A 25,460-nucleotide genomic window follows, 5' to 3' on the forward strand; every position below is an offset into this window, starting at 1 on the left:
TGTTTTATAAAAAGGGCCGCCGGCAGTATTGGACAAATTCAAGGACCTATCAAGTTTTTCAAGGACCTAAGACGTTTTTCAAGCACTTTCAAGGACCTAAATTTAGCACAAAAAAATTCAAGGACTCTCAAGGACCGTGGGAACCCTGTCATTTGTGACTCATGATAATCTTTTAACCCTTTCGTAGGAAATGAAATCAGATAAGAATGTTACATCTGTGACTTCTTAAGAAATACGTGAGGCAATTCTAAGAAAGGAAGCTCTTGGGATGGTCAGCAGTGAGTCTTCTCTTGTTAGAAAAAATGGCAAAAGATAATAAAATAATTTGTTTTACATTATTTGAAAACCAATAGAAAACCGAGAAACTAAGGTTAAAATATGGAAACAAAATCGTTTTACGGGGGTTTATTGCTTCAGAGGATATTGTAATATTTAGAGGAGGATAACATTAATCAGGGTTCATGCTCTACTATAAAAATAAAATTCAAGTACTTTTCAAGGACTTTTTAAGACTTATTATAAAATTCTCAAGGACTTAAATTTTAGTTAAAGATAGACTAAAATTTAACATTCTAAACTAAAATGTTTTGACGATAAATGTTAGTCGATAATAGCAGTACTGAAAAATAAGACTTCCATTGCTCTCTCTAGATTTCGGAAAGTGATCTAAGTACATATATATATATATAAAAAAAAAAACAAGGGTGATTGGCATCAAGTCGAGAATAAAATTCATGATTCATAAAAACGTCAGGTTTGAATTTTGCATTAAGGCTTATTTTAAGCTAGGTATACAAAGTCCGAATAAGCAAAGATTCGGGCAGAAGACGGGGTAGGGGGGAATGTTCTATATAATACTGTGATATCAATTAGATATTTAAAAACAACTCTGACGGGAGACTTTTATTTAATATTTAAAGTGGCAGAAGCATTTAGACAGTGAAATTTAAATTGTTCTTAAATATAATTTTGAAATTTCGACCACTCTTCTATTTAAGAAAATTAATCAATTATTGGATGTTGCGGCTTGATTATCATTTTAAATTTATTACCAGTCAACCATTTTAAATTGAAACAGTTGCCAACTTTCACCTCAATACCTTCTGATAGATTCTTAGTAACAATTTTGGTCACTGACTTTTTTAATTAACCACTCATACTTGAATGAACTTTTTTTCAATAGCATCGATCATACGCACTTGACATGATCACGTGAATATGAATTGCAATGAGTAGTTTTCAAATCGAGTATAAATACGAAAATCGATGTTTGATATCGCAAAATGCGTGAATACGAATAGCGACATTGGATTTTAAACTCGCGGAAAAACTAATTGCACTAAAAAAACGCTTAAGAACAAATCGCGATATTAGATTTTTAAATTGCTTTAATGGGAATTGCGAATACGATTATTGAATCACGCGAAAACGAATTGCAACACTAGGCATTAAAGTGGACAAAAATAAAAAAAGCTGAATTTTTACAGCGCAGGTCACTAGGAGGAGGGGGGGGGAGTGCTCTATATGATACTGAGATTTATAAAAGCAACTTTTAACTATGCTGGGAGATTTTTATTCAATATTTAAAGTGGCAGAAGCATTTAGACAGCTAACTTTAAATTTTTCTTAAATATAATTTTAAAATTTTGACCACTAATATATTAAAAAAAATTAAGCAATTATAGGAAGGCGCGACTATTAAATTACTTACTAATGAAAAATAGATCACATCTTTACAGTAACTAATTCAAGAGAAAGCTTACTTCTACTTCTTTCAAGAATCACGATATTGGGTTTTAAAATCGTGTGAATATGAATCTTGATATTGGATTATAAAATTGCATGAATATGAATCGCGATTTTGGATTTCAAAATCGCGTGAATATGAATCACGAAATTGGATTTTAAAATCGCGTGAATATGAATCGCGATTTTGGATTTTAAAATTGCGTGAATGTGAATCATGCCGTTGGATTTTAAAACCGCGTGAATATGAATCGCGATATTGGATTTTAAAATCGCGTGAATATGAATCACGATATTGGATTTTAAAATCGCGTGAATATGAATCACGATATTAGATTTTAAAATCACGTGAATATGAATCGCGATATTGGATTTTAAAATCGCGTGAATATGAATCACCATATTGGATTTTAAAATCGCGTGAATATGAATCACGTTTTTGGATTTTAAAATCGTGTGAATATGAACCGCGATTTCGGATTTATAAAATCCCGTGATTACGAATCACGCTGTTGTATTTTAAAGACACGAAAATACAAATTGCGATATTGAATTTTTAAATCGCGTAAATATGAATCACGATGCATAATTTTTAGATCACGTGAATACGAATCGCAGTGAGTAATTTTTAAATAGCGTACAAATACGAAAAACGATATCTGATATTACAACTGCGATAACGAATCGTGATAACGATCTGCGATAACGATAACTGTGATAACGGATCGCAAAGTTGGATTTAAAAATGCGTGAATACGAATCGCGACATTGGATTTTAAACTCACGAGACTACAAATCGCGATATTGGGTTTTAAAAACGCTTAAATACAAATCGCGATATTGGATTTTGAAATTGAGTGAATAGGAATTGCTAGTACGATTTTTAAATCGCGTAAAAAAATTTGCAACACGTAAGTTTTAAATCAGTTAAATACAAAAATCGATGACTGATATTAAAATCGTTTGATTAAAAATCGCGATTTTAGCAAATTCCGGTGCAGTTCCTAATATTTAAAATTCCAAAAATCAGCCAAACAAACAATAAAATCAAATATCGGCGCTCGTAACGAAACGCTTAGACTCCTTTCCACTCTATAGCAGAAGTCGCGGTAATCCGACTATCGTTCGGGCGGCTTGGGTTTCTCCAATAGGACTTCCCAAAAATTTTAGTTTTTGGAACATGGTCGGAAATTTTCAAAATTGGGGGAAAAAAGCGGATTTCCGCTTTTTCGTGGAAGTCTTTCATCCCTGCAACACATAATTTTTAAATAAGTCTAATACGAAGATCGATGATTGATATTAAAATCGCCTGAATAAGAATCGAGATTTTGTCAGAATCTGGCACAGTTCCCAATATTTAAAATTCCTAAAATCAGCCAAACGTACATAAAATCAAACAGTACGTGTCATCATCAGAAAGACGGGGAAGTCATTCTCTCACACTTACGCGCGTCAAAAAGTTAAACATAGAAATACTGGAAATAGGGCTGTTTTCCTGAGTTTTCGATACTTTTCAAGGTCATTTCGAAATTTTCAAGTACTTCTAGGGGCCCTTGAAAATCAAAATGAAATTCAAGTACTTTTCAAGGCTTTTTCAAGGCCGTGGGAACCCTGATTAATTCATATGCAAGTTTAAAGGGACCATGAAACATTATCGTAATAGAGGGAGTTATTGTTGCAGCAGATATCGTAGTAGCGAGAGTTCACTGTATTTTGTCTAATTAAAAAATTTATACAAACAATCAGAATTTTCGACCCTCCCATAACAAGTAAAAACAATGATTTTTTATAACTCAATCTTGACAGTAGAGAAATTTGAATGGTTTAAATAAAGAGACAAGAAACAGAAATGTATTCAATATTTTAGGAAGGCTTTCTGTATACCTCTTTAATACCTTTCACACTTTTTAAATTTTTTTTGCTAGTTACACTAAGATTAATGAAAGAAAAAAAAGCATTAAATAAAATATTTTTTATTTTAAAAAAGAGAGAAATTTTTAAAGAAACGTATGTATATTTCATATATCATATTAACTTTTTAATTCAACTTGTTATTCTATGCCCTATAAACTACTTTTGCTAAAACAAAAATGTAAAATACAAAAAATAGAAAGAAACAACAACTTAATGTTCCTTAAATTTAAAATAATTAGTTCCATTTTACAACATTGACACACAACACACTTCTAAACTCATTTTATTTCCTGATGTGCTTTATTCCATGAAATGTTTATAATTTATTTTAATGATGCAATAAAGGCCAACTTACCACACTGCTGCATTTTCTGGTATGTCTGGCAAAGCCTGTAGAGGACTCTTAATTGTACTGCAATAGAATAAAAAAAAGCTATTAGTTTAAAAAAAAAGGACTAAATAAACAAGAAGAAATTAAATCAGTTTAAGCAAAGTATTAAGGATTTATTTAATAAATATAAACTAAAACTCTTAAACCAATTACCTCTGCCATTTGAAATAAATAAACTCTTAAACCTCTAAACATAAAAGAGTGGGCAGGGGGGGGGGACACCAAGAACATTTTCTGAGCTTTTATCTATAGATTATTTTAAAGATGATTGGTTGAATTTTTTTTGATGTCCTTTAAACTACACAACTATCTAAGACTAATCCGCAATCTAAGACTAATGACTCACAGACGATATTGAAACATGCTTGCACTAAACGACCGTTTTCTTAAAAATGTACCGATTGTTAAGGAGTTAATAATAAAACTGAAAATATTACTTAAAAAATTATACTAAAGATACAACATTTATCATTTTCTATTAATAGGCTTTAAGTAAAGAAACAAGATATTTTTAAGTAAAACCAATGAAATACTAAAAACTCAATCAAGGATTAAACTTAAACCTAAACTAGGCTTTACCAAATGTTACCAACAAAAATATAAAAATTAATAATTGCTTACTCTCTAGGATTGATTACATCTTCAGATTGTATAACTTTACCACCCATTCCATAGAAAAGTTTTGGATTTATGTCTATTTCCTATAAATTAATAATTTAAAATGAACACAAATATTTGCATAAAACATTTTATGTGTTAAATGATTGAATAAAAAAAGAAATTAAAAAAAATTACCAGTTTCCAGTTTGTGCCGATATCGTACAATGAGACTAAAAAGTCATAACCTGTGTGACCTTTCCGAATATAGAGTCTATCTGAGCCCCTCACATTCCGTTTTACTACAACAAGAACAATGGTATTAGAGGTAATAACTTTACTAACATATAAAACTAGAACAGTTAATAAGCGAAACTAAGGATCAAGATCAATTTCTATTTGTTAACAACTTAAAAATGGAATATTTCAAGAAAGTAGAGTCCCGATTATCCAAGTTTCTGTTTTAACCGAGCTATCAAATATTTCAAGGATTTTTTTTGCTTTAGTTTATTTTTTATTTTTAAAACTACTGCTGAAATTTTTTAACAATTTTATCGTTCAATCACTCAGGAAAACAAGCTGACGGACAACACGAGATTACCGATGAAATGATCATTAATAATGTCAATAATGAATCTAGCAAAGATGATGAAGAAAGTGACAATGAAAATTAACACATAAAAGCTCTCATACAGATGAACTAAAAGCTATTGAAAGTGCTATCAGGGGTCTGTCTAAGTTTTTCTGAAAGGTACCTATTTTGTGAAAATTTAGACATAATTTGTGAAATTATATTAAAAAATCAATACAAAAACATGGTAAAAATATAGATTTATCGTTTCTTAAGGTATACAAAAATTAAATTTCAAGAAAAAGTATTTTGTGAAGTATTTTGTCGTTTTTCCTAAAGTTGAATTTGTGAAACTACCATTTTACCTAAAATTGAATTTGTGAAGGTACCGCTAAACGGTAGTAAATTCGGTTTAGACAGACCCCTGGCTATTGAATGTATAAAGCAATAAGAAGAGGCGACACCAGCCTTTCTGTTATTCATAAAAAATGGCGAAACATTGCTGCAGGAAAGCGCCAAAGTAACGAAAAACAAAAACGATTAAGGGCTTTTTTAAGTAAAAACTCTTTCATTCTCATAAAATATGCCCCTTTAAGTGTTAAGTAAGCTTTTTAATTATAATATTAATTGTATGTGGTGTACTGGTATAAATTTTGTATTTGTTAAACATATTACATTTATATCTACTCTTTTTCCTTTCTTTTTTATATCCACATTAACTCGGATAATCGGGACTCTACTGTAATTAAAAAAAAATATTGAAAAACAAAGTGATCCTTCAGTGCACAGAAAAATCTATATTATCTAAAATAGGATCCACATTGTTGCAAAACTAATAAAGCTCTCTTCTATCAAACTAAGCTGTAATTTTGGAAAAGATGAAAGATTAATGTGAACAGTTCATATAAACAGAATTGCAGTTTAATATTTTTGCTTTAATTAGGTTTTATTAACAAATTGTTGACTAATGACGAGCTAACTTGTCATTGCACTCGCATCGTTGAGTTAACTTGCCATCAGTCAACAGCGTTTGGGCATAAAAGTCAATATTAAGAATGTTTTACTTTACTCCCATATTCAATTTCATAATAGATGGATGCATGACATAGTTTCTTTGTAAAATTGCAAGTCAACAAAATTTTGATTTGCATAGTTAACATATAAAGTTAAAGTTATAATTTAGTTTTAATGGTGCTTCACAGTAAATGTGAAGAATGACCAAAAATGCCTTGCTTGTTGATTCAAGAATGTACTAAGAAAAAATTATTTTTCTTCTTAAATAATTAAAAAAAAAAAAAATTTATTTCATGTATTTTTGAAAAGTGTTATTCAGAGTTCTTGAGCTTTCCTTTAGTTAGGCTTTAACTGAACAAAAAGAAAAGTTACCTTAGCAAGACAGAAAACTATTTTGTCTTCAAAAACATGATAGGAAATTTATTACATTAACATTATTGTATTACTTACACCAAAATTTACTCTTAATCCAACTATCACTTTTTACAACATTGCTCACAAATTAGGTAAATTTAGTTTTATTATTGTATGACAATGCATGATAATATTTTTTAAAAATAACTAACTTTAAATTAAATCACTAAAGAAGCTAGAAAAGTGAATATTTTACATTGTGATTGCAAAATTTATGGAAACCAAAATATACTTTAAAATAATCATGGAAAAAAAAATACTAGTTTAAAAATTTATATAGTAATTTAAATACAAATAGTTTTTCTTCTTTGTGATATCAGACATTGTTAAATACGGTAGACATCCTTAGATCATCATCAATAACCCATTGTGCAGCTCTAGTGCAATGTAATTAAAGCACTACTACTATTGATAATTATTTATCTATTTAGTTTTTCTTTTAAATTATATAAAATGTATTTAGTCAATTTTATTGTACTACAAAAACAATACAATTACAGTTCCTTCTATGTAAATATAACATTTAAGCCTTTAAAAAGAAATATATATATATTTTCAGAAAACTTTTACAACAAAATGGATTTACAAAACAACTTACTTTCATATTCTGTAAGTTTTGAGTATACATCCTCTAAGGCTCTTAATAATCTTTTCTCATCAACAAATGGTAAAAGAGCAACTCCTGAATAAATAAAATTATTGAAAGAGAATTCAGATTATAAGAATCAAACTGTACTTCATAAAAAAAAAAGTCTCTTAAAAATAAAAGATAACAGCAAAATAAAAGATGAGTTTACTTTGGTTTACTAAATTAGAAAATCTTACCTTGCCAAGCATATTTTTTGCCATTAAGATCAATTTTAAAATCAGTCGGGTAGAAATCTATTATTGAAGATTCCTGAAATAGAATAAAATATTATATAATGAATATTATATAATGTATATAATATAATGAATATTACATAATGAATAATAAAATATTATACAATATACATAATTAAATTCATTTGAAAAGAATTAAATACAAAGTTTGATACGGAAAAGTCGAGCAAAAATAAATTTTAGACTCAAATTTGCTGTCATTATTTACTTTTTAAAGCAATATTTTTATAGTAATTGCACTAAGTTAAAAATTGGAACCACTAGGACTTGAAAATTATACTACTCAATGTGTAAATGTTTAAACTGACATGTAAAAAATCCAGTCAAGAGCATTTTTCACCTCTGCATGCATTCAATAAGAAATATTGAAGATTGCAATATATTAATTAATTCCTAAATTTATACAAAATCTGCAAAGATGTTGTAAAGAACAACGAGTTATTAAGGAAGAAAATATTATAAAAGATAATGATACTTTTTTGTTTAAAATAATGCGCAGCATTTACTTCAGCCATGCTTATTCATACAAAACGACTTTATTAATCATTTGTGCATATTAACCCTCTGTTAATCAATAATACTTATAATTTATGCTTAAAAATGTTGATATATTTTTTTTTGTTGATATAATTTTGTTTTGCTGATATTGATATAATTTTGTTGTTAATAGATTAAAAATAGATAGATTCATATGTTTTCACAACAAATATTAGAAAAAAATGTTTGGTCGTTTAAAAAGTTTTATACTAAATGTACTTATGTACACCAAAAAGATTGGCACAGCATGTTACATTTTTAAGATTTGTCTGAGCCCTGGTAATCATATTTAAAAAAAAAAAAAAATACATTCAATTCCAACTATAAGTTTTTTCAAAAGTCATATATCATATTTCTTTTTTGAGTAAAATGATTTTTATACTTTATTTTAATAGAATGTAGTACAAGTTATTAGTAAAAAATGATTTATTGAATAAGTTACTGAAACATTTAAAATAGAAACTGAAAAGGACCAATTCAAAACAAGACAACTAGCTCATAGAACATCTTTTGCCCATCTATATCTTTCTTTATATTTTTTTAATTGTCTCTTTGTAATAGGCTGCTGAGACCGAAAGTCTTATAATTTCTTCTTAAAAGCAGGGAATTAACTAGTAAATACTTACGGGATCTTCCATAAGCTCTCCCCATGGTTCAGGTACATGTTGTTTACTAGCAGCAGGGAACACGGCCATCAGTTGTTCAAGAGGTTTAAACTACAAAAGGCAATATGTAAGCAAAAATAAAATATTTCTAAATAATAGCTGAAAAGGATGTATTAATATATTTGAGGCAGGGAAAAAAACTCAAATTTAATTTCATATACCACTTAAATGTACTATGATTAAGGCTGCAAGTTTGTCGCAGGAAAAAGACCCCAAATTCGCGAAAAAATCGTGGGAAATTTTGAAAATTACAAATTCTAAACATTAAAAAAATTATTATATAAATGACGCAAAACACAGAAATTTCGCAAATAATAAAAAAAGCTTAAAAATACGCAACAAAAGTATTTCTTTGAATTTCAAGCAATATTAATATTTTTATTTAAATGAACAGAATTTTGGTACAAAGTATTGTAGATTGTCAGATTATTCTCATTTATCCTTCGTCTTTCATCACTTAATACATTTTTATACTTAGAAAACGATCTTTCTGTGTCAACGCTGTTTTTAGGCACCGACAAACTTCGAATTGCCACTTTTGGAGCGTTCGGTCTTTGATTTCCAAAACTCAATCAATTTTCCTTCACCAACACGCAATTCTTCGACCGTTGCTTTGTAAGAAGTAATTGCTGTGAAAACTCAAACATTATACATTCAAACTACTAGTCCCCCTCCCCTTCATCTAAGAAACTGATCCATATTTAAGAAATCACAAGAAGCAGCCTAGGAAAAATTAACTGGATATGTAGAGAAAGGCAGTAGAAATTTCATTGCTCAGTGCAATAGCATGTATAACAATTTTTCTGTCAAAGATTTGATTTATAACATTTTCCTTCTTTTGTGATTCTAATTTCTTTTGTATTCTTACTGACTTCAGTAAGGTAATTACCCTCCCTAAGTGTAGAAAGACCACCTTAGTTGACAAGATTGTGATTATCTCTTATTTCTGAATTATTTTCATGTCATTTTGCGATTGATTCACTCCCCTAAGTATCTAATCAATTTTACATGTTCAATTTAAGGTTCAGGAAAATAAAAAATTCTGTTTAATAAAAATAATAAATAAAAAAAAAATCAAATTTTAAGCAATTTTTGCGCAGGTCGAGACATATTGAGAAATTTGCAGATTTTAGGAAAAAGGATGACAATTTCGCGGAAATTCGCGCCGCGACAAACCTGCAGCCCTAACTATGATTACATTGGTGGATTTAAAGAAAACGAAAGTCCCATTTAAACCTTATTTACTAATATTGAATTACGTCAGCAAAATAAAAAATAAAAAAAAAGAGAGAGAAAAAACATTAACTTGTCAACAACAGATTTCAACCTTTATCAATCCAAATATTTAAAGTTTTATTTATTAATTTTTTAAACATTTTGTAAAAGAATGTAAAAAAATATTTCTGCAGTGGGATTATTTTTCAACATCTGACAATGTAAAAAACAACATAAAAAAATAAAATAATATAAAAAATTAAGAAAGAAAGGAAAGGGAATTAAAAAAAAAAATTTTTAAATCATGAATAGGAATAAAAATCTCATGGCTGTAATAGTAATTTGACTGAAGCTAGAAGGGAAATAAAAAACATTATTTAACCCAAGTTAGTACATACTGCATTTCAAGGTTCAATTTTTTAAAAGAGATTCTTTTTAAGTCAATAAAAAATGGAATAAATTTTTAGTAAGGGTTTAATTGAAATTAACCATTTGGTATAACAATATCTTTCATATAGACTGAGAGAATAAATGATTGTTACTGGTGAGAAACTTATAATTTTCTTTTAAAGCAATGCTGATGTAGATTCATTCATGATAGAAAATAGTTATTGGAAATTTATTAAAGTAATGAAACTTACAGGTGCTCCAATGTCCCAGTTTATATTTAGCTCTCCAATGTTAGTAAAATCGGATGCAAATGGAGCATAATGATATGGAAAGTACCAATTCCAAGAGGCACAGCCCTATAAGAAAAATCATAGTTAAAAGAAGTGACTTTAAACTGACAACTGTTAAAAAATCGGATTAATCTTCAATAATAATAACAAAATATAATTAATATTATTTTCAATATCCTATATATCATTTGGAATAAGTTTCCATTAGCTTTTAACTTTTTTTAATTTATAAAACCTCTTTTTATTAGATAAAATAAAAGATTTTCGTAAATGGAACTATAGAGACTATAATACTCTATAAAGACTACCACAATAGATATTTTAATTTGTTAAATGACCACTTTTTAAGGCACTGGTTTCTTACACTATCAATTTGATGCTAAAAACTTTCCTGGAGGGACCTGGTAGCCCCCAAAGGAAAAAAAATATATTAAACTAGAATATTTTTTACTTATTGAAATTACACCACTTACCATAACATTAGTAGCGCCAAATATACGGTAAATGGTTAAATAACAAAAAATAATAATAATAAAAAATAAAACTTGATCAAATATAACTTAGCATCATTGATGTCAGCAATAGTAAGGCAATTTTTTATGTATGCAATATCTCCATTAATTTTGCTTCTTAGTACATAACTTTATTTAGTACCTACCAAAATTATTTTAGCATTATTGGGGTCAATCATACAGTGATTTATGTTTCTCTTAAACGTATTAGTTATTTCTCCATTAACGGTTCTTTCTTTTGACTATTTTTTTTAAATACAATTTCCATTGATTTTAAATTATTCAGTTTTATCGGAAGACATTTAAAAGCGTATCAATAAGATTTTAAATAACTTTAAGGAATGCTAATTTGGCAAAATGAACCGTGCATACAACAAAGTTCACAATAATAATTTAATTTATCTGATATAGTAAATTAATTATAAGAGCATGGAATAAACTTTTTTTTAATCATAAGAGCTACAAGGTCGCAAACATAAATTATGTCAATTTCAAATTGTTGTTCATAGTTTAACATAAAACCATGGCTAATGCTGAACCAATTAGAAAATTCTATTTTACAGGATTCTCTCGAGCAATGTAATTAAAAATTCGGAAGTTTTTTGGATTGAGAGCTAAAAATATACCTTGCAGCTGCTGTCTTAATTTCATGATGATAGAACAAATGATTCTGGATTTATAAGAAACACACAGAGAGATGGCAAATGTTTCATTTTATTATATGTATATATATACACACAGTTTCATTATCCAGCAATGAATATAAGTATTTAAGTAACAAAATATACAGATTAACTTAAAATGAATATTGACAAAAATAATGTACCTGATAATAATATCTCAAAACCCAACATAATCCCTCTACATACGCTAGAGCCTGAAAATAAAATATATATATTAATATTTTTTAAATCAATCCTTTTTGTAAAATAGAGAATATTTTTAAAATTATTAGTAATTACAAAATAACTATTAAATGTGTTCTTACAACTTTACGTCTGAAGTCAATATCATCGCTGTCAACTTTAAACTTAACTTCATAGTATCTTTCCTTCCAACCATCTTCCCATAACCTGCAAGATAATTCACAAGCTTTAGAATTCACACCTCAATTATTCAAAAGCAAAATTATTAGAGTTTCAATACAGTTAACTGAATATTACACTTATTTGTATAAATGAGAACCAGCCGTTTTCATATTGTAATTCATAGTGCAGCACAAAACTTTTTCTATTTTTTTTCGCAAACAACCAACAAGATTTTTCTTACAGCTAATTGAAATTAATTTAACAGAAAAAACATTTATAAAGTCTCGTATTTAAAACAGTTACAAATCATGAAGGTTTTGAAAAGTGGACACCTTAAAAATTATCTGAATTTCTCACAGCAAACACTGAGTACGCATTAAATCCATTATTTTCAAACCAAAGATGAAAACCTTCAAATATCTTTGCTTACACAGTGATTTTTTTCCCTCAATTTTTTATTGACTCAACCTGTTTGTTTTATGTAAATTTATATTATTAAAATATTATAATGTATAGATGATTATTTTAAAATGTTTACAAGATAAATGAGAAAAATATTTTAAATAAAAAAAATAAATTTTTAAAAGAGACTCTCTAATTCTAAGCAAATCTTAAATATCAGAAGGTTAAAGGAGAAACTGTATAGCAGTTAAGTTATTAAAAGCATTGGAGCAAGTAAATGTACCGCTGTTAATAAATAAGACGCCCGGTGGCTGAGCGGTAGCGCTTCGCGCTGTCGTGCCACAGGTCCCTGGTTCGATCCTCGAGCTGGGCATGGTTGACTCAGCCTTTCATCCCTTCAGTGGGTCAATAAATGAGTACCAAGCATGCTTGGGAACTAAACACTGGGGGTTCCGCGTTCGGCTAACCACCTGACTGGAACATCTGCTCCTGCACCCCAAAGTCAAGAAAACTGAGATGGACACAGTAGGCCTTGGCCCTCTATGGGCTGTCGCGCCACTGAGTTTTTTAGTTAATAAATCATGATTTGTAAATTATGTTTGTATGTACAAATCATGAGAAGTGAATCTATAATCACACTAGAATTTAAAACATGTCTCATAGAGAAAATGTACAATTTTATAGTCCTTATCATAAAATTCTATTAAAATAAAATCTTTGAAGTTTAACAATATTTAAAAATTGTTAAATAACTTTTTTAAATATTTTTCCTTCAATTTTAATTATAATTTAGAGTTAAAAAATTTTCAAAAATGAAATAATGCATTGAATTAATTCAGAAAACACAGTGTAGTAGGCTCTTCTACAAAACAAACTAGATAGAGTAAAAAAAATGAAACTTTTTTAAGATTTTTAAGATTATCTTAATACAATTTTAAATACATTGGAACCATAATAAAAGGGAAAAAAATCAAGTAGTTGAAAAAACAAAAATATGTGCTGTGAAAAACATGTTAAAAAGATTAGCATTCCATTATTTACAGAAAAAACCTTTAACAACTCACTTAACATCATCTTCAGGTTCTGGTTCAGATTCTGGGTCTGATTCATTTTCATTCTTTCTTTTGACACCACCTGATCTGGAATCCTCTGATGGAGAGTCAGCCTTTTATGGGCAAAAATTTAAATAAACTTATTGGAATTTTATTATGCAGTTTATAATTTGTTATTGCAAAAACAATAAAAACCCAACCCAAATATATATTTTCAAAATTTCTACTAATAAATGCTAGGAATGTTTTAAAAGAGGAACTTATTGCTAAATAAAAAATAAGCAAGGGTGATGATATTAATAGAAACTTACTGGTCTCAACATTGATTCAAAGCGTTGTCTAGTATCTTGTGGGTTACCTGGAGCCATTCGCATCTGATAAGCCTCATGTCTAGCATTTTGAACTGGTGATGGTGATCTGGATAATGACTAAAAAATTTAAACGAATCATTTAGTTAAATAATTTAATAGGCAACAAAAACACAGAGTTTGAACAAAAATGTTTTGCAATTTGAGAATAAAAAATTTTGATAAATATGCATCCTATAATATAATATAATCCTAATACACATATAAATTTTTTTTCTCCTACTTGCACTTAATCTCACAATTTCGTTTAGAAATTAGGAGAGAAGAATTCTGAAAGTATGATTATCTATAAAAGATAAGGATAGTAGATGAGTGTGTAATCCTTAGACAATTAAGGAAGTAAAAATATCGCAGAATTCAAACAGATATATAAAATACTAGTTCCTAAAGTTTCTCTAGTAATTTTATGCTGTACAACACAACTAAATTGACAAAAAATATAGAGTAAGAAATCACCAGAAATATATTGAACATATTTTTAAATATTTCCTTTTTTTTGTAACAATTTATCAAAAATGTAAATAATACACAGTGTCCTAAAAGTTTAAAGAAAGAAATTTCTAATAAGTTTTTTTTTTTTCAAACAACCAGATATTTTGGATTTACTTAAAAAAAAAAAAATTACTAATTTTATAAACAATAGAAGAAAATAATACACAGTGTAGCGTCCTAAAATTTTAAATAGAGAAAGTTCCAATAAGTTTCCCCCCCCCCTAAAACAGATGTTTTTGTTTCAATTAAAAAAACAAAAAAACTCAATATAAATATTTTCTTTTATGTCAACTAAAAAGTTTTTTTATACTATTAGTCTAAAATTTGTCATTTGTACCATAAATATCAGTATGGCAGCTTTTATGATGTTGTTACATCTTTTTTCTTATCTGAACTTAAAAACCAGAACTGTCACTTTGAAGAAAACAAATGTTTATCACTTTCACGAATAGATTTTTTTTATAAAACCAATTATTTTTTGGATAAGTATGATTTTTAGGCAAAACTAGAACACAATCTAAAATTAAAGATATTGCAAAATTATTTTTTTTAGCACTATTAGCAACAGAATGTAAACAATTGCCAATTAAAACAACCAATACAGAAAGTGTTAAGATACACACAAGTTGAATAAAATGGAAGCTTCTTTCACAGTGTTAACACAAAAGTAAATAAAGATGTTTGAAAATTTTATTTGACATACCCTAGGACTAAATTGCCCACCTGGTGTCCAAGCTGGCCTGTCATCTCTGTTCATCTAAAAATAAAACAGAACAAAGTTAAAATTTGGTATTGATGGAATGCTCTCAGATAATTGCCAAGCAAAAACTTCTTTGAACAGAAAGATCATTTTCTTGTAAGATATAATTTGAAGGTTGTTTTTAGAAGCTTTGAACAAAAATAAATAAATAAATAATGAGTTCAGTTTGATTGTCTCAAACTCAAAGTAAATATATAATTTTATATTAACGATACTAAATTGCTAAAATTAACTGAATAGACTTAATAATAAGCAAATATATTTTTAAAGAATTTTTAAACTTTTTTAATAAATTGTCAATTTAGTGAGATATTTCCAACTAGTTAAAATTGATGAATATTTGTCAATTTTTGCTTTTTTTTTCAGTATTTTATGGAGCCTAAACAGATGGACTAATCTTTCAAACATTAAAAATTTAGATAACAACTTTTTTTCAGTATGAAGTAATATATTTTCTTCCTATTGAAATTTCATGGTATTTTTATTATTCTCGCAACGGGTGTTAATCAGAAATAATGGATGAATAAGAAAGAAATATATAGACAAGTAAAAATAAAATAACTAGCATATGGAATTTTTTTTATTTTAGCTGTGAGTATGATTATTGTCTACAATACCACATACCTTCATTCTTTTCCTTTTTGCCTTTTCTCGGGCTCGAAAAGATAACTAAAATACAAATTAGAGAAAGATAAAAAATCAACAGTGTTTTTTTAAAAATGAAATGCAATATATTTACTCATTATAAATTTGTTGAAGTAATAAAAAAAATATTATTTAATAGTAAATGAAAAACTTTTTACCTATCTTTTGTCCTTTACTTCACGAAACACAATTTTTTTTAAAAATTCCTTGAGTAATTTTTTATTATTCTTATTATAATTAAAATAACTAAAAATTTTTTTTTTTTAAATCATTATCATTTATAGACCCTATCTTCGACACTTTATGACTATCTTAAATTATTCATCAAGCATTAATCAAAGATTTTGATTAACTTAATTTATTTATACATATAATTGAGGTGTTATGCTAAGTGCTAAAATATTTCAATTACTAATTTCCATTCATCATAGAATTCTGTGAATTCTTAAAACTAACTTAACTGCTCATTTACTAAAGCTGATCAATTTTCAAGATAATTTTATACATAATATTATGTTTTCTGTAGAAAATACAAAGAAAGAAACAAATATTTACGTAGAGTAAAAACGCTGAGTTTTAAAATCTAAATAATTTGCTTAGCGTCAATAAATTAATGAATTGGATTTTAAATTACAAAATTTTTTTCGATATCAGTCATTGACTATACTATTTTAGAGGCGAAAAGAAGTTCAATATAACTTATAAATTGGCTACATACGATTTAAATATATATAGCTAGAATAGCATTTCTACTAATAATTAAATATTTGCTGTAAAATATTAAAAAAATTGTGATACTTTTTAATTGATAACTTATAAATTAGTCTTATTCAGGTATTATATACATGAAAAACTGTAATTGTATAAAAAATGTAAATTAATATAATCTTGCTATCATACGGTTTAAAAAACAGTTATACAGAAAGCTCTTTGAATTCTGCATAACTAGGAACACGTAGATTTTTGAATTTTGCAGATTATAGATCTTCAATTTGTGTAAATTTTCATTGCACACTTATTAGTTTATAAATTTATTATATTTAAATATATAGTATTTGAAGGTAACTAATTAAAATTTATAACAAATAGATAATTTATATTTGAGTATTATATTTTTTAATTTTTTTTTTTTTAGCTTTCTCTAAATGCAGTATCATTTGATTTTTTACACTCCTAAGGATGAGAAGATGGTGAATATTAGAAAATCAACAGCATAACTTTATTTCAAAAAAAATAAATAAATAAATAAATAAAAAAAAAATACACAATAATTTTTTAAACAATTTAAAATTAAAAAAAAAATAATTTCACAAAAATTTTAAAAAACAATTTAAAATTAAAAAAACAAAAACAAAAGACTACTTCATTGTCTTGCCGTCTCTTGAAAATTTCATCTTCAGCTTCTCCAAGATCTACAAGAAATTACAATAGCCACATAAAAATATATCTTCATACACTTTACTATTAACTATAACTTTCCATTTATGTACTGTGTAACATAGACACAGAAAAGAGTAAAACAAATTATAAAAATGGCAATTGGTAGAAAATGTGTCAAAATTTGTTGGCTATGGCACACAAAAAGCCTATTTATTACTTTTCTTTCTATTTTTTTTAAGGATACAAAGGAATTTATCAACAAAAGAGCTATTAAAATACTTTTTATAGCAGTTTTCTCTGTTAATCTTTAAAACTGCACATAGATCATCATTAACAACATTATATTGACTAAATTGAGTGATAATTGTATTTACACAAGATCCAATAAGTTGGAAAAATACTTTTGAGGATATTGTTTAGGCAATCTCATAAAGACAATTCTTTGGAAGACTCTTAAAGATCAATTTTTTTTCAAAATCAAGGGAAGTTTTCCTGAAGAAGTACAAATGTTAGTTATGATACTTCACAATTCATAATTGTAACAGATAACTATTTTGAATACTTTGATAAAAATTAAAATTATTCATTTTAAAATGCTTTGAAATAAATAAGAATGCTTATAATTGTCTAGTAAAACAAACTTATTTTTCTTATACTGTTAATGATTTGGCAGATCTCAATATAACTTAGATATATTATCAGCAGTCAATCACAAGATTTTTTTTAACCTGTTTTTTTTTATTAATAAATATAACAGTCAACTTTTCATTCAATTTTCAATTATAATTCTATTTTCAATTTGAGTCATTATTCAATGTCAAGACAATGTAAAAACAACTTTTTTTTTATAATTCAGTTCATCATCAGTATAGATTCAGCTCACTATTTACACAACAATATATGTGTTATAGCAGTGTTTCCCAAACTTATGACTTTTGTGTACCCTTTCTAAATTTTTATTAACGCTGTGTACCACTAATAAAAAAAATCAATGTATTTTTTACTATAAAAAAATAGCACAAAGTTAAAAATCACAACTGGCTGTTAACACCACTAATTATTAACTGTTAACTCTACAAGAAATAGCCAATAGAAAAATACGTAATCGTAAATTTTCATGGCTACTTTTGTTTTTAAATAAAATTTTTTGAAATTTTCGTTTGTTGCGAGATAATTCGCATAAGAACATGTACCCCCACTAAACTGTTCCCGTACCCCTGGGGGTACGCGTACCACACTTTGGGAAACACTGTGTTATAGGATGGTTGTTTATTAACTATTAACATAAGGTGTTGTGGGAATAGTTCAATTAGCTTGGCTTAGGTTAATACTCATTTGTGTTGTAATACCAATAATGTCTCCCTCCTAGTATTCCATTAATAACAACTTCTTAATTGGCTTTTGATCACACAGGTTGGGAGTTCTTAACTCTTTTGATTTGCTATGCTTCTTCTAGCATTCATTATTGAAAATTATACAAATATATATATACATATATTGATGAAAAATTGTTTTCGAGTGAGCCCTCTTGAAAATATTTTCTGAGCAAATATCTACTTAAAAGATTTTCTCTTTATAATTAACTGTTCCTTTGGATTCAGATACGTTTAATCTTACTCTGTCTAACTTCTTATCACATAAACAACCTTAAAATTTAATAGATTTTAGATTTACCTCCCTTGGCTAAAAGTGGAAAATAGAAACAGTATGGCAATAGGTTTTCCTCAATATTGATACACACATATAATTATCTTACTAAATTTATTCAAAATATTGCCAACAATAAAGTCATTTCAATGTTTATTTCATTGTTTACTATCAAGGTCACAAATTATTTTATAAATGAATAAAGAAAAAAAATAACATTAAAAAAAACACTCAAGACTTATGGTAAATGTTAAATTAAAATCATCAAAGCAATTTTACAAGACAATAATACTGATTCATTTCCAGTGAAAATAAATGCAGACCAGTCTGGTTTCAAACCAAAACCAGAGTAATTGAAATGATCCTTTTAATTGAAAAAGAAAACCTGAAATAACTTTTCCCATTCATAACTAATTTAGAACAATCAATGATTTTAAACTTTTTTAAAAAATCATTTGCTTAAATAAGAAAATGAAAAAAAGAAGTTTTGTAGTTATGTATATAAAATTTTCCAACATGGTATAATAAGGCTTAATTGGCATTTCCAATGATAAATTTATTAATTTCTAATTTAAAATTAAGGACAACAATTTTAAAACTTAATATTGTAATGTAACAGCTTTTATATATTTCGCTGCAAATTCTAATCATACCTGCAATCAAACAAAATAAAAACAGGCAGATCTTAATTAATAACACAACTCATTTACAGACTAAGTTTTCTTTTTCAAACATTCATTTACAAAATCATTTCAAAGGATTAATTGAATAATTTGTTTACTTATAAACAAAAAAGCAACATAAAAAAGAAAATCTTATGTTACAATGTTTAAAATAAATACAACTATTAAGTGTATGAAAATCAAATTTAACATGTTAAATAGTATACCATTCATAATGAGTTGAACTCTATTCAGATCTACATGTCCACTGTCAGTCACAAATCCCTGAAAATTTAAATAAATTTCTATAAGAAATAAAAACATAGATATTCATATTAATTAGAGAATTTTAATAGAAATGAATATTATTCATTATGAATAATTTTAAGATTCACAGAGTTTATGTAATAAATTGGATCTTAAGAGTAGGTAAATCTAGAAAAAATAGCACGAAATGTTGCCTATAAATGTGTGAAGTACAAAGCCACGTATTGGCGAAATTTCAATCTATTTTTTACACTGAAAACTTAGGCCTCATGATCTACAGAATATATGAGGGGTTTTATTTAGATCAATTTAGTAAAACCAGAACTAGCTTCATTTAAACTACCCTGTATGTTACTTTTTGACCATTAAATGTAATTTTTAACTGTAACTATATGTTTTAAATAAACTCTTATGGTATAAGACATAGATTAGAATATAGTAAGTTTTAAATTGAGACAACACTTGAGTTGGTATTATAAGTTTTAATTGTTATCGAACTTATCCTTTGTTTGTGAAAAACTAAGAAACAGCATTTATTACGTAAACAGCTTATATAAAAACAAGGAAAAAACCTCACAAAAATCCAAATTGTATGAAAAGAAAATTCTTTAAAAATCAAACTAGGTTACTCACTATAATTCGAAACAAGTAAACAGTTCATTAAATAAGTATAACAATGCACATTTTTCTAGAGAAAAAAACTTTAACATCTCATCATGAACAACTTTTTTTTAACCTTCTTTCTGTCTTTTTTTAAAAAAATAACAGTAAAATTCACAATGCATTTGAATTAACTCAATTTACCATGTGAGCAAATAAATTAAAAAAATATATAAATAAACATGAAAAAAATAATCAATATTAAATTAGTTTATACGCACCCCAGTTTTATATACTGCCTTTTTATAAAGATCAACCAAACGATCAATGGCTCCTTCTCTAAAAAAATACAAAATGTTAAAACATGGATATGCAGAATGTTTTATAATGACGACCTTTAATACATAAATTTAAAATATTCGTCAAATAAAATTTAAAAGTACACACATTAGCATTTGCAAATAAATATCTAAGTAAGGTAAATACAAAAACACAGATAATATTGAATATATCACCATAGAAGAAGATGGAATTTTAGACATGAAAATCAGTTTGATTGTTTCATGAAACTTGAATGTAATTTGTAAAAACCATCTTTTAACTCATTTTTGCTTCCATTTGTAACCAAATAGGATAAAACAGTTTAATTCTGCTTTCCTCATTAAATTAATAACAGATATATAAAGATTATAAAGTCATGTCAGATAAAATTTATAAAAAAGCATTTGCCAGAATATTTTTCACTTAATATAAAAATTAGGGCCAGAATAGCCTGGTTGGTAAGGCGTTAGGCACATATCCAAGAGGTTGTGAGTTTGATTCCTGCTGGCCGAAGCCCCCCCCCCCCCCGCCAAAAAAAATGGTGATGGGGGCTTGCTAAATCAGTCTGGGTCACTAAGTCCTCCAAGTTCCCATAACAAATTAATACCTCTGGGGGTACAGGATTGGAGATTGATCCTGCTCTGGTTCAGATCAAAATTATGATTGGTGGATGGATGGATGGCGTGTGAGTGTGTCAACGCTGTAAAACACGTGGTGACATATTTTTTAGGCAGAAGTTAAATTCTTGGCCATAGATGGAGCCACTGGAAAACGAGAAGAAGCAAACCCTCTGCCTTAAAATAGGCATGTTTGTATTAAAAAGTGGCATAAGATAGCGACAATATAAATAAAATTAAAAAAATTCACAAGCATCATTTATCATTGTAACACATTGTTTCATTCATTATTTTAAAGAACATATTTGCAACAAATATTTTATAATAATTAACTGATTTGGAATGTATTTGAGTAGGGTAAAGCAAACAGTTAACATTGCTTTCTTAAAAGAAATAAAAGTGAATAGATGCTAATAAAAATGCACTGAAAACTCAAGGCAAAGGACTGGCTCTCAATAAGCCAAATCAAAACTATTTTATGATAAATAATAAAAACAAGTTTAAAACTGCTTGCTAAATCAACAAATTACCCAAAAAAAATTCAATAATAGTTTTATTTGATGAATTTTACAGTTGACATAAAATATTTATAAAACATTTAATATCAAATCTTACTATCTTACATAGCAAATTTATAAGAGTTTCCTCTATCCGTATCTTTTCTTACATGGCAAAGCTTAAAAGTTTAAATGAATTCTAAATACATATAAAAAACTCAGTCTACAAAAACAATATTATAATGCATTATTTACCTGATTTCTAGAGATGGGAGATGAGGTAAAAAATCATTTCCAACAAAAAAGCACATAAATACCCAATCATCAATTGCTCGCTACAAACCAAAACGTTTCATAATTAAAAATAAATTTTTCAATTCATAATGCTAAAATGCAAACAAAAATAGGAAAATATTAAGTCAATAAATAGATATAATTCTATAAATAGAAATTTTTAAAAAAAACTGTGGTTGAAGGGTAAAAATATTAAAATATTTGTTAATAAATTAGAGAGCTTTCTTAGGACACACTGAGAATATAATCTACAGACAAAAAGGGGGTTGGGGAAGAAAAAAAAAGGTAATTTATTAACTACAAATGATATATTTATAGATATGCTTTTTTTTTAATAGTATAACTATGGTTCATTACTGCTGTTTATTAAATTTTCCTCATTTTTTTTTTAAAAATACCCAATTCAAAAGAAAGTATATAAAAAGTTTTGAATTCTAATGGTTTGAAATAGAAGGAAAAAAAATAATTCCAAAGTCTCAATATGTAAAATTAAATTACATATAATACAGAAAATCTAATCTTAAAATAAATATTCAGTTGAATTCCACTATAATGAACCTTGGAAATAGTGAATGGATGGACATAGGGAAAAAAACTTAATAATTTACAAATAAATTTACCATCATAACCACAATTTCTATTGCCATATGCTAAAAAATAATTTTTTAAACAAATTGGATACAGTAAACCAAAATTTACAGTTGACTTTTTTCTTGGTCTGCATATAGTACACTATAACAGGCTTCAACTGTATCTTTTACAATTCACTTTAATATAGTAACTTGCCTAAACCTTATGAATAAAATATAATTAAGACAGAAGTATTTTGTATGAAGAAAAGACAGATAGTTTTGAAAGCTCAGTTGTACAGAAGAGATATACATTAATCACTCCCAAGAGTTCACATATTGATCCGAATTCTGAAGAGAACTTTTCAAAAAATTATATTCTAATTCTCGAACATTTATGTTCTTGTAATAAAAAAAAGACTCGTAGAAAGCAATTAAATATTACTAGCATTAGAAACTAATGTTTTTACAGTATTTTACTAGTTGCATATCATCTCAATTAAATACTTAAATTACAAATTTATCATGATTAACAAAAAACTGGGTCCATAATCTTTTTGTCAAAAACATTGTAGGCCTGCTTTTTAAATTAAAAGACTAAAGACATAAGTTATTCTAAACAATTGGCACTAAAATAAATATAATACTTCTATAATATTTATTATTATAATAATCATAAATATATAAATTTCTTTAAATAAATTTTTTTATTTTGAAAGCATTTTTTTTCCATTATTATTATTGTATACACACATATTTCTATTTCATCTTTATCCTATAATTCTTTTGTTGAAATTTTCCTGGCACAACATCCTTAATAATAAATGCAGTCAAAACAAGTTTTCAGTAATGATATATGACACCTTATCAACGTCATTTTCTCAAAAATTTCTTAAATGACAACTTGACAATTTTAAATATGAAATAATTCATTTTTTGAGCTGAGTAATACAAGAATAAAAAATTCAAGGATAAATTATCTAGGATATGCTTCAATTTAATACCTTTAAAGAATGCATCATAAGAAAATAAATATATAATAAAGAACATAATTAGGTAGTAAAATTGTATAAACAAGCAATATGTATAAACGAGCAATATTTATCTTACTTCTAAATCATACTGGAATGGTAAGTTTTCCATAGCCAATTCTTTAGCAAGATATTCTCGCAAGACATTTAAACGGATGAAAATAAACTCTGTATCAATTTCTAGAGGCTTTTCCAATTCATCAAACTGCAAATGAGAAAAAATCACAATGTGCACTTTTTCTGTTAATGAGTTACAGAAAATAGTTATTTGTTTAGGTTTAAGAATTTTCAGAAAGCAAATAAAGTTTCCTTTTCAAAATATTTGGATATATATTGATTTCAAAAAGTGTTGAGCGTTTTTCTTTCCAAATTTTCCAAAAATAGAATTTTTTTACAGTTGAGATAAGGGAATTATATTATAGGTTAAATATATTATCAAGTTTCCATTTCCAATATATAATTTAATAACAAAATTATTCTGAACTAGAATTAAAATATACTTTACTAGACATAAAGAAATTAAAAACATTTTAGTATGGGGCCCATATATTCTTTTTTGACTGCGGAGCCAATGGCTGCGGGTTCGAATCCCGCTCTGGGCATGGATGTTTCTCTCTGTGCTGTCCTCTGTTATGTGTGAATGTGGCCCACCCTATGAACGGGTTTGTGGCAGTGTGGCGTGGGTAATGTTGCTCGCCTCCGTGACTTAGGTTCACAGGTGCCCACTGGGTAACGCTAAATGAGCAACACTTCCGGCATCTTCCGAGGCGAAGAACGAGAGTTCAAGTGCCTGCCGTTATTTTAAAAATATATATATATATTCTTTTCATAAAACTTCAGATTTACTTACTTCACCTTGTTTCTGTTTCGCCCCTCCTGTACACTCTTTCATGTCATGACCTTAATAAATAGAAGGTAAACAATAAACAGTCAACAATAAAAAATTATTATTTTTTCAATATATTAATACCAACAATAAATATCAAAACATTGACATTTAGCTTTATATGACATATAATTACCGATTTTCTTTTTCGAAAAACTAATTAACCTTCATCATTGTTAAGGTACTTCCTATTCAAAATGTTTTGAAATCAATTAATTACCACAAATATTCTGTATTCTGCATCAGAAGGTGAAGAGCATCAAATGATTATTTGTCGATTTAATTGTAATATTTATGGACATCCAAACTTTTTCACCAAGATAATTACACAATATTCCGGTGGAAATGTTTGAAATAAATTAAGAGAATCAATTAACCAAAACTACAACTTACAATAATACCAGACAATACAGTTTTTGGAAGGTTTTTAAAAGATTAAAAAAATAGCTTCAGACATTATATATCTTTTCCCAATGAGCTTTAATAAACCTATGAATTTCTTATTTTTTTTGTAGTTTTGTGAGATTTTAAAGCACATAAGCTTTTTATATAAAATATTAATATCATATGTCAAGATAATCCAGCTTTCTTCCATAGATTTCTGTTATTTTAGAATTTAACAATTTTAGCTTTATTGAAAATATATTGCATATAAATTTCCCTTAACATAATTTCTTACAATTATGCAAAATTTTAGTTTCATAAAGGAATTTATGTATATATTTAAGCATCCATTTGTTTTGCTATTTTTAAGGGCATTTTGATTATGGAAATGTTTTATGTTCTTAAACTTTGGGTAATGCT

General features: G+C 27.1%; 1 protein-coding gene across 4 annotated transcripts in view; it reads right to left on the reverse strand.

Moving 5' to 3' along the window:
• Positions 1-25,460, reverse strand: part of Rat1 (5'-3' exoribonuclease 2 Rat1) — a 95,400-nt gene that overhangs the window by 55,241 nt on the left and 14,699 nt on the right. For all 4 annotated transcript variants that reach the window (XM_087165510.1, XM_087165507.1, XM_087165508.1 and 1 more), the window contains exons 10-28: positions 24,621-24,670; positions 23,850-23,975; positions 22,132-22,211; positions 20,723-20,780; positions 19,802-19,859; positions 17,248-17,297; positions 15,865-15,909; positions 15,184-15,237; positions 13,932-14,048; positions 13,633-13,733; positions 12,127-12,211; positions 11,965-12,015; positions 10,588-10,692; positions 8,693-8,782; positions 7,473-7,545; positions 7,246-7,329; positions 4,847-4,950; positions 4,673-4,752; positions 4,016-4,072 (exon numbers count right to left, since the gene is read on the reverse strand). In XM_087165510.1, the coding sequence (XP_087021636.1) occupies positions 4,016-4,072; positions 4,673-4,752; positions 4,847-4,950; positions 7,246-7,329; positions 7,473-7,545; positions 8,693-8,782; positions 10,588-10,692; positions 11,965-12,015; positions 12,127-12,211; positions 13,633-13,733; positions 13,932-14,048; positions 15,184-15,237; positions 15,865-15,909; positions 17,248-17,297; positions 19,802-19,859; positions 20,723-20,780; positions 22,132-22,211; positions 23,850-23,975; positions 24,621-24,670 (1,468 nt within the window). The remainder of the gene's footprint in view (positions 1-4,015; positions 4,073-4,672; positions 4,753-4,846; positions 4,951-7,245; positions 7,330-7,472; positions 7,546-8,692; positions 8,783-10,587; positions 10,693-11,964; positions 12,016-12,126; positions 12,212-13,632; positions 13,734-13,931; positions 14,049-15,183; positions 15,238-15,864; positions 15,910-17,247; positions 17,298-19,801; positions 19,860-20,722; positions 20,781-22,131; positions 22,212-23,849; positions 23,976-24,620; positions 24,671-25,460) is intronic.

The sequence above is a fragment of the Parasteatoda tepidariorum genome, chromosome 6, assembly GCF_982258835.1.
Source record: "Parasteatoda tepidariorum strain Cologne lab strain chromosome 6, Ptep-v5.0, whole genome shotgun sequence".
NCBI classification, from domain to species: domain Eukaryota; kingdom Metazoa; phylum Arthropoda; class Arachnida; order Araneae; family Theridiidae; genus Parasteatoda; species Parasteatoda tepidariorum.